This window comes from Nilaparvata lugens, chromosome 1 (assembly GCF_014356525.2).
Source record: "Nilaparvata lugens isolate BPH chromosome 1, ASM1435652v1, whole genome shotgun sequence".
Taxonomy (NCBI): domain Eukaryota; kingdom Metazoa; phylum Arthropoda; class Insecta; order Hemiptera; family Delphacidae; genus Nilaparvata; species Nilaparvata lugens.
In genome coordinates, this window is record NC_052504.1 from 49,633,969 (window position 1) to 49,646,805 (window position 12,837).

The window sequence follows — 12,837 nt, forward strand, 5'->3', positions numbered from 1 at the left end:
AACCTATATTTGATTTATTAATACAACTTTTTGTGTAGTTGAGAAGTTGATATTGTGGTAATTATTCATATTGAATGAAAAAGACTAAGAAATTGTCAAAAAACCACTGATTTATTGATAATTAGAAAGACCGGTTTCGGTTATTACACTTATTAATCAGTGTTTTTTGACAATTTCTTAGTCTTTTTCATTTAATACAACTTTATCTATTTTTCAATTCAATTAGCCTATTATCTTCAATTTAACTTAGCCACAAAGGCTGCTTCATCATATTCCCTTCAATGAAATTTTTTAAATTATTAATGATAAATGTCATAAAAATGATTTATTAGATAAATTGAGGCACATAATTCTGAAAACTTCTATTCAGAGATTTATCTAACGGTATTTGTGTGACATATTTCAACTGTTCTAATATAATTTAAAAATATATTTTTATAAATATCAAAATAATTCTTAGCTCAATTATAATAGAGCTAATTATAAATAATAGATTTAATAATTATATTATAAATAATATAATTAAATGGATAATTTTCAAACCTGTATTGGGCTTATAAATATGCAAATAAAAGTAATGCTATCAAAAATTTTATTTTGAGAAAAATTCATTGACTATTATTTGAAATATTTGGACGCAATAGGTACAGTAAATTAGTTATTTAGGCCTAGTATCGATCAGAAAATGGCCTGCATTAATAAATGCTGTTTTTTAATTTTCAGATGGCAGTTCTGATATCCAATGCTATTGCTGCTCTCCTTCAGCCATCTCTTTACGACAGTATTATCTTAATTAAGAAACTACCTTATCTACCAGATCTTCTACCGTCCAGCTCTGGTACGAATTTATTCAAATTATGACAAAATCAAATACCGCTAAAAATATTGCTTATTTCTTGCAATAGTATGGAAAAGTATAATTATTGGGAAAAGAAGGAAGATCAACTGGTTCAAGATTATTCGTTCTATTTGGAACTATATAGATGAATAACTTCAAGTTTATTTGATGCAGTTTATTCGAACACTTTTGATGTCTCATGAATTTTGATCAGTTCAGATCTAAAAATTGAAAATGTGTACCTATAGTTTATGTTTATTGTAGGCCTTATAAAATATTTGAAGAATCGGAATGGTTGTATAACATTCGTGAAACTAAATATTTGAAGTCCAAAACCTCATCAAGAAAGTTACAGTTGTGTAAATGTTGAAGCTGGAGAAGCCTCGGTAGTTGAAATATACATATATGAGAAAATCACTTTTTCAGGAATTACCAACTTCTCAGTCCTCATGATTATGATATAATATAAAATTACATATGATCGTCATGTTTTACAATTTCAGGATATACTGTTTTAAGCGATTACAACGTTTTAGAGTATTATTGAACATTGGGATATCCAATGTAACTTATGGTTAATATTTGTTCCAGGAATGTATAACTTCTATGTTGAAGACTTCATGGTGCGAGACGTCAAGTTTATTTGGCAAAATATGAATTATCATGATCTCAAAATGGTATTGAGAGAGAATAGAGGACTGAAAGTGTTTCCACTAGTCGAGAACCCCGGTAAGCCTATTCAGAATTTCCTATCCTATCCAAAATTATTCATCATCTAACGAAGTCTTTACAATCTAGATATTCATCCCATAATTATCTCTTCAGTTTTCATTTACTATTTCCAAATCTTTATTCCTCTCAATTTTTAGATAGCTTTTTTTATGTTTTGCTAAAATTCTGATGAGCCGACTTAGTCTGTACAGATATATCGAGCGCCAAACAAACTGTCTGATATCGCTATACCGGCCTTGGGTTCGATCTTAAGTGTTACCTATATCGCTCTACTGTCCTTGGGTTCAATTCCCATTCCATCTGGCATGTATTAGTCAATCCCGTACGTTATTACCTAAGCACAATAATTGATGGACTTTTAAAGTCTTCATCTTCAGTAGAAATAAAAATAGATTAACTGTTACAAGACAAAGACCATACATACAGTGCTATGTGTGGAATTTAATATATGATATCGTAAAACTACATTCGTATTGAATTTGTTTAATTTTTCAGACAATATGGTTCTGCTTGGATCGATCAGGCGTCTTGAGTTGATTCGAGTGATTGAGAAGCACGTGGGTAGAGAGAGAAGACTGCAAGTGGTAGCGAGGTGGCAGAAAGAAGCTCAAGAGAGGTACGTCAATGAGGCTTCATTCATTCATTCACTAATTATTTCGAGCTCTGATAACAATAATTCAAATAAATAATGAATTGTAAAATTGATTTGAATATTGTCTACTATGAACAAAATTTCTAGAATTATTTATTATTAATACAAAATATTAAATAAGTGTTGAAATTTACCACACAATCAGTATTCTTAGTTATGGAAAAGTTCCACAAAATGTGTATACAACAAAGTTTCTGTATGTTGATGTTTCCTTCCAACTCTAGTAAATATGGACTGTTTTTCTCATCCGCTCCTTTCATATTACTGTGAAATTCTGTGAACTGCTGGGTTGGAAGTTCTTGAATAATTTCCATTTGCCTGAATTTTATATAAAGTTTGGAATTACTTTCAGGGCGAAAGAGGAGTTGGAAAGGCGGAGAAAGGAGTTTGAGCAGCGACAGCGGAGGCCGTCCAGATTCGAAGTCACCCCCGCGCCCGACATACTCAAAATGAAACAATTGTCTCACAATGAGCTCGCCACTAACAACAACTCTGATATCGAGGTGACTGTTATTTATAACAACTTTCTGTTTGTTCATCTATTTGTTGGGACGATTCTTCGTTCTTGATATTAGTAAGTCTTTATTTGGTGTCAAATAAAGGGGTTAAAATGATAGAGATTGATAATTTTCCATCTACTATTGAAATCGGAATATTACAATATGTAACCTCCTCAAACTCGTAGTAGAATTGATCGGTGTGTGAATGTTAATCTTCACTGAAAGGGTCACAGGTAAATATTATTACTGTATTTAATGGGTAAATATGCCCAAAAACCTCTCCCAATCTAAGGCGAAATAATTTTCCACTCATACATGTAGTTTCTGTCATAATTCCTGTTTATTAAATATGAGTTCCAGCTCATCACGATACAAAGCCTGTTCAACATTAATAACCGTTCAAAGAAATCACAAGAACAATATTCTTATTTCGTGTTAAAAGTTGGATATTTTTGTCAATTTATAGAATAATTAGTAGGTTTTTGAAAATTAATTTGGTCCTGTCTTCTGTACATGCAATTTAATGAAACTCAACCTACTTTAGCTTCAAGCTTATCTGAATCGTACACGATATATTAATTTACAGGTGCAGAGAACATGTATTGAACAAAATGAACAGAGTGAAGTAATTTTCAAACAGGTAACTTCTGGCTTTGAAGCAAACCCATAAAATTTCTTTGATAAATTATCCAGTATTGTTTTTGGCAATCAGCGATGTAATTTATTCAATATATTATTCTATTATTTTTACTGGAACTCTTTCTAGCTGTTATGTTATCTCTGGAGCTTCTATTTTTTGCAATTTCAATTGTCTTCACAATACTAAAATGAAAGAACACGAAGTAAAAAAATATTCTAATAATAAATTACCGTAACCAATTCTATAAAAAAAATAAACAATCAAGTAAAACTTGTATAATTGTAAATTTTAAAAATGTTCCAGCCCATTATACTGAAGCGGGAAGCTACTACTTATTGTATAAGATGACAGCTGTCATCCTATAGCAAGTTGAAACCTATATTGGTTTGAGATAAAGCTCCCATATGCGCTGCTACTCCCGTTGTAAGGGTGACCATTCTAATAGCCGACCTCCTCTAAATACCATTATTATGAGTTCAAAAACCGCTTCCTGGTGGTTCGGAACTCACTTGAAGCTGTAGGTCCACTCATCTAGCTCCCATCATCATTCGTAACCTACGCATAAGCCTCTGTGGAACTCATGCCGGCATCATTCTCAGCAAAAACTAATATATTTGTATATAAACTATAAAAAATACTATTCTCTATTATTCATTTATTCATTTATTCATTTATTCATTTATTCATTTATTCATTTATTCATTTATTCATTTATTCATTTATTCATTTATTCATTTATTCATTTATTCATTTATTCATTTATTCATTTATTCATTTATTCATTTATTCATTTATTCATTATTCATTTATTCATTCATTCATTCATTTTATTCATTCATTCATTTTATTCATTTATCATTTATTCATTATTCATTTATTCATTTATTCATTTATTCATTATTCATTTATTCATTTATTCATTTATTCATTTATTCATTATTCATTTATTCATTTATTCATTTATTCTTTATTCATTTATTCATTATTCATTTATTCATTTATTCATATTCATTTATTCATCTATTCATTTATTCATTTATCATTTATTCATTTATTCATTTATTCATTATTCATTTATTCATTTATTCATTTATTCATTTATTCATTTATTCATTTATTCATTTATTCATTTATTCATTTATTCATTTATTCATTTATCATTTATTCATTTATTCATTTATTCATTTATTCATTATCATTTATTCATTTTTCATTTATTCATTTATTCATTTATTCATTATTCATTATTCATTTATTCATTTATTCCTTTATTCATTTATTCATCTATTCATTTATTCATTTATTCATTTATTCATTTATTCATTTATTCATTTATTCATTATTATTTATTCATTATTCATTATTCATTTATTCATCTATTCATTTATTCATCTATTCATCTATTCATCTATTCATCTATTCATTTATTCATTTATTCATTTATCATTTATCATTTATTCATTTATAAATTGAGAAGAAGCTCCCATGCGCTGCTACTCCCGTTGTAAGGGTGATCACTTAATTATAGGCCTATATACGAGCAAGGATATGACATTTGATAGGATACCTATTCATTGAAGGTACCTACAGTAGTAATTAATAATTTTCATTTTCACTTGATTACCGAAGATCATAATCAGGTTCTTCCATGTTTAGAGTGGATTATATCTAACTTTGATTGAAATAATCGTAAATGTTAATGAATGTTTATTTCTTCAACAGCCTCATTACAACCCAGTTTTTGGAGGTCAGCCGAAAAAGTCGATATTGAAAAAGACCAACTCATTCAGTCTTCGCAATTTCAGTCCGGTTCTCACGCCGAATGTCACTCCTTACACAACGGTCACTGGAGCTGAAAGCAGGTACCTACTGTACCTAAATTATATCAACCGAGCCATTTTTTATTTATTCGCAAATATACATTTTTATAGTTTTATGTAAAATCTATCTTGAAAAAAGCACAGTCCAAAAATCACTTGAAGATGTTATAAGTGTATGGATATTTATGGACTTAATGCTTCGATTCTGAAAATAGCAGCTGATAAAATAAGTGAGGTACTGGCTTTTTTATTTAATGATTGTATTATTGTTGGTTGTATGTATCCTGAAAAGTTGAAAAATGTAAAAGTTTTGCCTATACATAAAAAGGGTTCTAGAAAGGAGAAAAGTAACTTCAGACCAATTGCTATTGTACCTGTTTTCTCCAAGGTTTTTGAGACGTTTTTGATTCATGAACAGATGTCATTTTATTTTGAGTCCGACAGTAAATTCACACATAAGCAATTTGGTTTCAGGGCTGGTAGAAGCACAAATGATCCTATTGTTGGTGTTTTTAGTGGGGTTATAAGCAACATGGAGTCGGGTGATTCTGTTGGTCTGAGGTCATATGATTTTTCAGGAGCTTTCGACACTGTTCAGTACCACATATTGGGAGATAAACTGGGTTTCTATGGCTTCACACCAGGCGCAGTGCGACTTTTTTTATCATATTTGACTGACAGGAATCAGTTTGTATACAAGGATGGGGTTTTGTCAAATGGCAGATTCGTAGAGTTTGGCGTGCCTCAGGGCTCTATTTTAGGGCCTATTCTCTTCAATATCTATATAAATGATTTGCCGATTAATATTGATGGGAACAGTCTGGATGGTTACCTTTTTGCTGATGACTTTGGCTTAAAAATTAATTGCCCATCCGAGTTTGATCTTGAAAGAGAACGAAACCATAGTCATTTTATTCTAAAGGACTGGTGTGCAGCTAATAATCTGTCCCTTAATGATGATAAAACCTCTGATATAATTTTCAATTTCAGAAAGCAGAAGGATGCTACACCAGTCAAATTTCTAGGTGTTATGATTGATTCATGTCTGTCATGGGAGGCGCACATTGAATTTTTGTCAATTAAACTCTCTAAAGGCCTATATATGCTTCGCAGACTATGTGTAACTGTTGATAGGCCTTTGCTGATGAATATCTATTACGCACACATTCAGAGTCTCCTATCATATGGAATTATGCTTTGGGCTAATAGTGTTGAAGCCAATTCAATCTTTTTCCTTCAGAAAAAGGCTATTAGAATCATATGTAATTTGCCCTTCAATGAATGAGCATTGTAGACCACATTTTATAGGACTTGAATTGCTGACATTGCCATCACTGTATGTTTTTAATATTTTATGTTATGTACAAAAAAATTTGGATAAATATGATACAAACCAACACCATAATTTAAATACACGAAATAGACATAGACTTAAAATTCCGCAATATGGCCATTCCAAAATCTCAGAGAAACTGGCACTTCATGTCAATAGAATTATATAACTCCACACCAGACAAATTAAAGTTACTAGGATTCACTCAATTTAAAAATAAAATTGAATATGTATTAGTTAATGAATGTTTGTACACAGTAAATGATTTCTTTTCTATAAACTGGGTACCATTTCTCTTATGATATAATGAGTAACTTGTGATCTATGCTTTACATTACTTGTTAATTTCATTTTTTATTTTTAAGACTGACTAATGAATAATAGTGATTTAAAAAAGATTTATTTTGACGAAGTCGATGTATTTTTTGTAAATATTGAATGACTAATAAAATTCTATTCTATTCTATTAAGGTAACTACGGTACCTATAAATACTAGATAAAGCATATGCTACGATAAATCTTTCAATTCACTCTTGTTTCATATACTGAGATCATAAAAAATATTGTAAAACTTTGCTCCAAGTGAGATTTTCTCAAATGTAGTTCATTTCAACCTATTTTTTAGTCGTGAATACGAGCGTTAAAATTTAATAGTATGGTAGGAGTCTGCTCATGATTTTTTGCAGAAAATTATAATAGCTTAATTAATAAAGAAAGAATTTCATAGTTCCCTTTTTTAAACATTTTTGTATTAACACTTATATAAAACACAACTTTTTTTGAAGAAACTTGATAATGGCTTGAAAGCCGAAACTAGTGGTGTTTTAAATAACTTGAGTGTTAATATAAAAAAGTTTTGAAAAATGGTACTTTGTTAATTATTGATTTATTTATTATCAATATTCAAGTAGCCCCATTGAAAATACTTTATCATTAATAGCTTGTTTCTTTTAAATTTATGGTAAAATTCTCTATAAATCGTGCTTGGATAATCAAACTGAAGTCGACATTGGAGTAGTAAGAATAGCATTGTAAAGTATAAATTTTGTTAATACAGTATTAATCCTATAATGTCAACCTCTATACATCACGCCTTTATCATTATATTCAAGTCAACATTGAAGAGTTTACAGTCGAGATTCTAAATAAATCAATTAAATTTTAAATGGGGAATCTTTGTTTTGCAGGATCAGAATGGCGTTCGAGGCGATCTTCCACAAATCGGCGACCCTGCAGGACGTGCACCCGGACTCGGAGAGTGCCGTGGACATGTCGCCCAGGGAGATGAGTCACACCATCATCCAGCAGCCCTCTCTGCTCAGGCCGCTCACGCCGGCCAGTCCGGGCCCCTACAAGAAAGTTCAACTTGTAAGCATTCACAAGTGCATTAACCAAATGTTATAGGTAGCCTAACGATGTGACGATTTTCACTTGAAATTCATAGCTCATGCATGGTCACTATAATATTTGTCTGTATGGCTATTGATTGAACAAACATATTTTCAGTGTGAACGAGGCTATAGAAATACCGTAACACAATAGATGAAGGTCAATTTCGTGTTTCATAGAAATCTATGAATGTGAAATATTTCTTTTCCTATCGTGGAGAAACAAAATTCCTTATTTGATTTCCATATTATGCATTGCTTATTATATATTAGAATGTACCGTAACCTTTTAAGGCTATACGATATTAAATATTTTTTGAACGATCTTTATTGATTGATTGATTCTTTATCACAAATGCCAATGTATTGCCAGATCTTGCAAGACCCATTGCATACTAACAGAAAATAAATATGTAGATGAGTAGATAACTTCAGATAATCTTCAGTAGATAATCTTCGACAAAGATCTATGATCAATGACTTTATGATGAAATAAGACATGTTTTACGACTTTCCTTGCCCTACCTTCTACCATATAGGAAAGAAAAGTTTTGCTTTTAAAAAAAATTAAGTTAATCCAAAATCAAGTTTTCTATACGTTCCAAGGTCCCCAAAGTCCAAAATCATTACTTTTTATAGTTTAATTACGATTTAATATCTTATAAAAATATTTTATAACATATTTAAGCTAATGTTATTGTTTGCAGCCTCGAGAGCGAGTGATCGACATGTCGCCCGAGGACCAGAAGCAGTGGGAGGAGGAGGAGATGACGCAGAAGGTGACATTTGACCAGTGCCACATTGACCCCGCCCCCTTCCAGCTGGTCGAGAGGACGTCGCTGCTCAAGGTGCACTCGATATTCTCGCTGGTCGGCGTCAACCTCGCCTATGTCACCGCCATTGGCAAACTGGTCGGCGTTGTCGGCCTCAAGGAGGTCAGTCACTCAAAAATAAGATCAACCTGTAATGCCTAGTCTGCCTAGTCTACATGTTGGCCCAGTCACTGGCCCAGCCTGGTGTTACACAACACAGGTCAATGATGGCCAGCGCTGGCAAACCACCCATCCACACACTGGCGCTGGTCGTCATTGGGCCAACATGTAGTTTATTTATTTATTATTTTACAAAGGCGACTTTCTAGAAGTATTTTAAGCCTAGGTGATGATGATGATTGTGATGAATGATAATACAATGAAGGTAGAGTTATGAATTAATAAAAACTATAGGTTATGCTATCCACTTGAGTTGATTTGAGTCCACTTTTCAGTCCAGCGGGTTGAAGTTGAAGTTGAAGTTGTAGTTGAAGCGGGTATTGCAGCTCTAGTATCACTTTACCCCTTTGCCCTCTTCCATCATAGAACGGTGAACCCTAATAAAAAGGGTGCATTGTGGAGCGGGAAGGTAGTTTCAAGTTTGAATGTTGAATGTTTCGCATGCATTTAAATGGGTGGAAACATACTACTCCACTATGTGCACTGCCATTAAACTACATACATTATTTTCTAATTGAAGGTACTTCCGCCGCATCATCATATTTCCAGATTGAAAGTGTATGAATAGACAATACAATCTACTGTTTGAAATGAGTTGAAACTTGAAGTTCCAACCAACCAAATAGCATCATTGTGAGATCGTGTGAAATTGTAACTCCATAAAATTTCAAATTTTATGATGATTGCCATTAACAATCGAAATTTTATTTAATCATTTATTAATTATTTTATTGTTACATCTTATTTACATTAATTTTCATGTAAAACGAACCTCATAAATCCAAGTGCAACATTTGATTTCCGATATCCTAGTACTGTTCTGGGTTGAAGAAATGTCAATTTGAAACATTAAGAAATATTTTATGCATGTATCAATTCTCTCAAAATCTGAGATTTACAATAAACTGAGTAAAGTTGAACGAAAATTATCGACTTACCAGTTATTGTACATATTTTAAATCCTATAATTCTCTGAGAAGTGAAGTATTAAAAATAAAAACATTTTTACGCGATTTTACAATTCCTTAGAAAATTGCATTTTATATTAAACCTGAAAGTGTTTGAGCACTACTAGAATACAAAACGCAACGAGATTATAGCTGCGGTCTCTGGCCCTCTCCTACATTTATTTAGACTATAGAAATATATGAGAAATTGCATTTATTCAAAAGCTAATCGATAAATATTGTAAAACGCCGCTATCCAAAGATTGTCAGTTAGGTGTAAGAGTAAGCATACGTAATGATTTTTCAGGCTGTTTTCTCAGGTATTTCTACTAACAAATATATTGTGTGAAATGATTGAAAAATCCGATCGCACTCCGAAGCAATGAACGTGTTAGACAATTCTATTTTCTAAGTATTTATTGTAAATCGACTTTGAAATCATACCGCGTCTTTTGGTCGGTATGCGCAAGACAAACCTGAAATGTCACATGTACAAGATTCACTTGACAAAGATTACATAAATATTTTTTTGGAAAAAGTGAACTAAACGTGTATTAAGCATTGAGAACCAATTCAACTATAACATTGTTATTTGATTAATTTGCAGTTGAGGAAGGCGATCGAAGACTCAAACTATGGCAACCTTCCTCCTTCACAGCAGCAGCAGCAGCAGCAGCAGTCGTCACTCACTGAGCCCATGCTAAGCGCAGAAAACAAAAACTCAATAAATACTGTTATCTCTACAAACAGTAGCTAGTTATTTGAGAATTCCTATCATTCAAGTACGGATACTTGGAACTGTTGAGATTACTTGTATTGTTAGTATAGTAATAACAAATTGGCAGCAACCAAACATTACTGACTAGAACAAAGTGTAAAGTCTGTACACATTGTCTGTACCATTGTTGTATTCTTTGTTATGTTAGTCAAATAGTTTTATACTGAAGTCGGTCTGTGATCTTTAGATACTATTATAATTCTAGTTGTTATCACGCTTTTAGATGTAGAACATATATATTATATTTAGAAATACATTAAAATGTTGTAAGCATTTGTGAAATATTTGAATATTGAGAGATATTTCTTTCGTCAAGTGTTTTGTGAACTATATTCAAACATTTGAGAAACTTCGAGCAAATAATAGTTTAAAAATAATAACAACATTTATAATCTAGCTAGTTTTATTCTCGGGAAAATTCAGCAATCATTTTAGAACTTGACGATTTATAGAAAAGTAGATTACTCAATTTTATTTCGAAATCTCTTGATACCGAATGTAAAGTTTTCTTGAAAATTTAATCAAAATCACTTGAAAGCAAATTTTCTTGACCTGAAACCTGACCAAATTGTAATGTGTAGCCTTTTATGTCGTGATAATCGATAATATATATTTCTAATATGATGTTGAAACAATATTAGAAATTTAGAGATTGTACGTTACAGTATTTACGGTATAGTATATCATCCACCCTCCTCTAAGATTTAGCACAAATAAAGCATTCAACAAAGAACAAAAATTTTGAAAATATACAATGTATGTAAGTAATTACGTACACAAATAAGTTTTTCTATAGAGGTAATTATTTGGGGTCAAAAATTTTCATGGCTTTAATTTTACAAAATTTGTTCATTATTGGCCCCAAAATCAGCGTCGACAAAATATTTGGCTGAATGAAATTACCTGAGTGCGATGTGCTCCAACAACATATTCTAAAAATCTGATGCATATTAATAAAAATTGAGCTATTTTTATATTCTAATCTGTATTTCATGCATAAACGCCAAAAGCTATGATAAAAATGCTCATAGCTTTGTATTAAGACCCGTTCCTCAACCTTTTCCTTACAATAATTTGTTATGTATGAACATTTTAGTGTCATTAAAAATAAATGCGAATTGATTATGTCACTCGTCAATCATTATACTTGCTTTATCACCATGTTGACACTATCTACTCTTATGTGACACTTTTCAACATACCGGTATTAAGTAGTAACATCAATGCTATGTGAAAGTGGATCTCACTATAGTGAGGTCCACGTTATAATGACAGTATTTGATCAACTTTGGTTTTGATATCCTTGTCTATCATTTGACAAAGCCGGTGGTACTATCCTTTTTTAGGTCCACAACGATGACAATTATGTTTTTGATAGTGTAGAAATATTATTAATTAATGCAGAGAATCGGCATCGCTATTCTTCTATCTTCATCCACTGCCATTATAAGGTGGACCACACTATATAGACGTGGTACAGGTATCATCAAAAATTTGTATATTTATTAGTGTATAATCAATTAAAGCCCGGTCCACAAGCAAAACTTCAAAGGCAATTCACGCCCGACTCTAAGGCCCGCCGCAAAGTAGACCCACGCTAATCCACGAAAAGCAACCCACGCCCTGGGATGTTTTGTAAACCATTGCTAGGCTTCTATAGACATCTGTGTAATACATGCAATGAATAATCCACTTGTCAGCTGATTGATTATGAATAATTCTATTCTATAGCAAGGGTTTACAAAACAACACACGGCGTGGGTTGCTTTTCGTGTATTAACGTGTGGGTCTAATTTGCGGCGGGCCTAAGAGCCGGTTTCCAAGCTCGAGTCTTCCAAACTTTTCCTTCTATAGTCTTTTTTTGAGCATTTACGGTACTGCCTGGTTTATCAACTGTTTTGATTATTTTTGGTAATTGTCTACTAATTAGACTGAAAATGAACGCAAAGTATGAAAACTTCACTGTTTTGTAGATTATCGTTTCAAATAATTTGAAATAATATAAAATACGCCCAAATTTGCTACTTTTGAGCCAGCTTAAACGGCGTTTACTGGCTAAAGATCGAATCAGCATACAGATCCACGGTTTTAAATCGACTTTTGACAGGCTAAATGCAGTTTACACTGAGCATCTGCGTACGGACCTGAATAAAAAAATACGTTTGAATAAATCATAATACTCTCGTATATCGTGTGGCCATAACCGTCCAATTCAG

General features: G+C 31.9%; 1 protein-coding gene across 10 annotated transcripts in view; it reads left to right on the plus strand.

Moving 5' to 3' along the window:
• Positions 1-11,759, plus strand: part of LOC111045125 (chloride channel protein 2) — a 94,846-nt gene extending 83,087 nt beyond the window's left edge. For 9 of the 10 annotated variants that reach the window (XM_039435699.1, XM_039435717.1, XM_039435693.1 and 6 more), the window contains 8 exons: positions 724-838; positions 1,430-1,567; positions 2,066-2,186; positions 2,575-2,725; positions 5,085-5,224; positions 7,704-7,884; positions 8,612-8,839; positions 10,451-11,751. In XM_039435699.1, the coding sequence (XP_039291633.1) occupies positions 724-838; positions 1,430-1,567; positions 2,066-2,186; positions 2,575-2,725; positions 5,085-5,224; positions 7,704-7,884; positions 8,612-8,839; positions 10,451-10,600 (1,224 nt within the window). In that variant the 3' untranslated portion in view covers positions 10,601-11,751. Of the gene's footprint in view, positions 1-723; positions 839-1,429; positions 1,568-2,065; positions 2,187-2,574; positions 2,726-5,084; positions 5,225-7,703; positions 7,885-8,611; positions 8,840-10,450 lie in introns of all 10 variants that reach the window. The other variant, XM_039435688.1, reaches the window with a different exon arrangement.
• Positions 11,760-12,837: the final 1,078 nt, after the last annotated feature.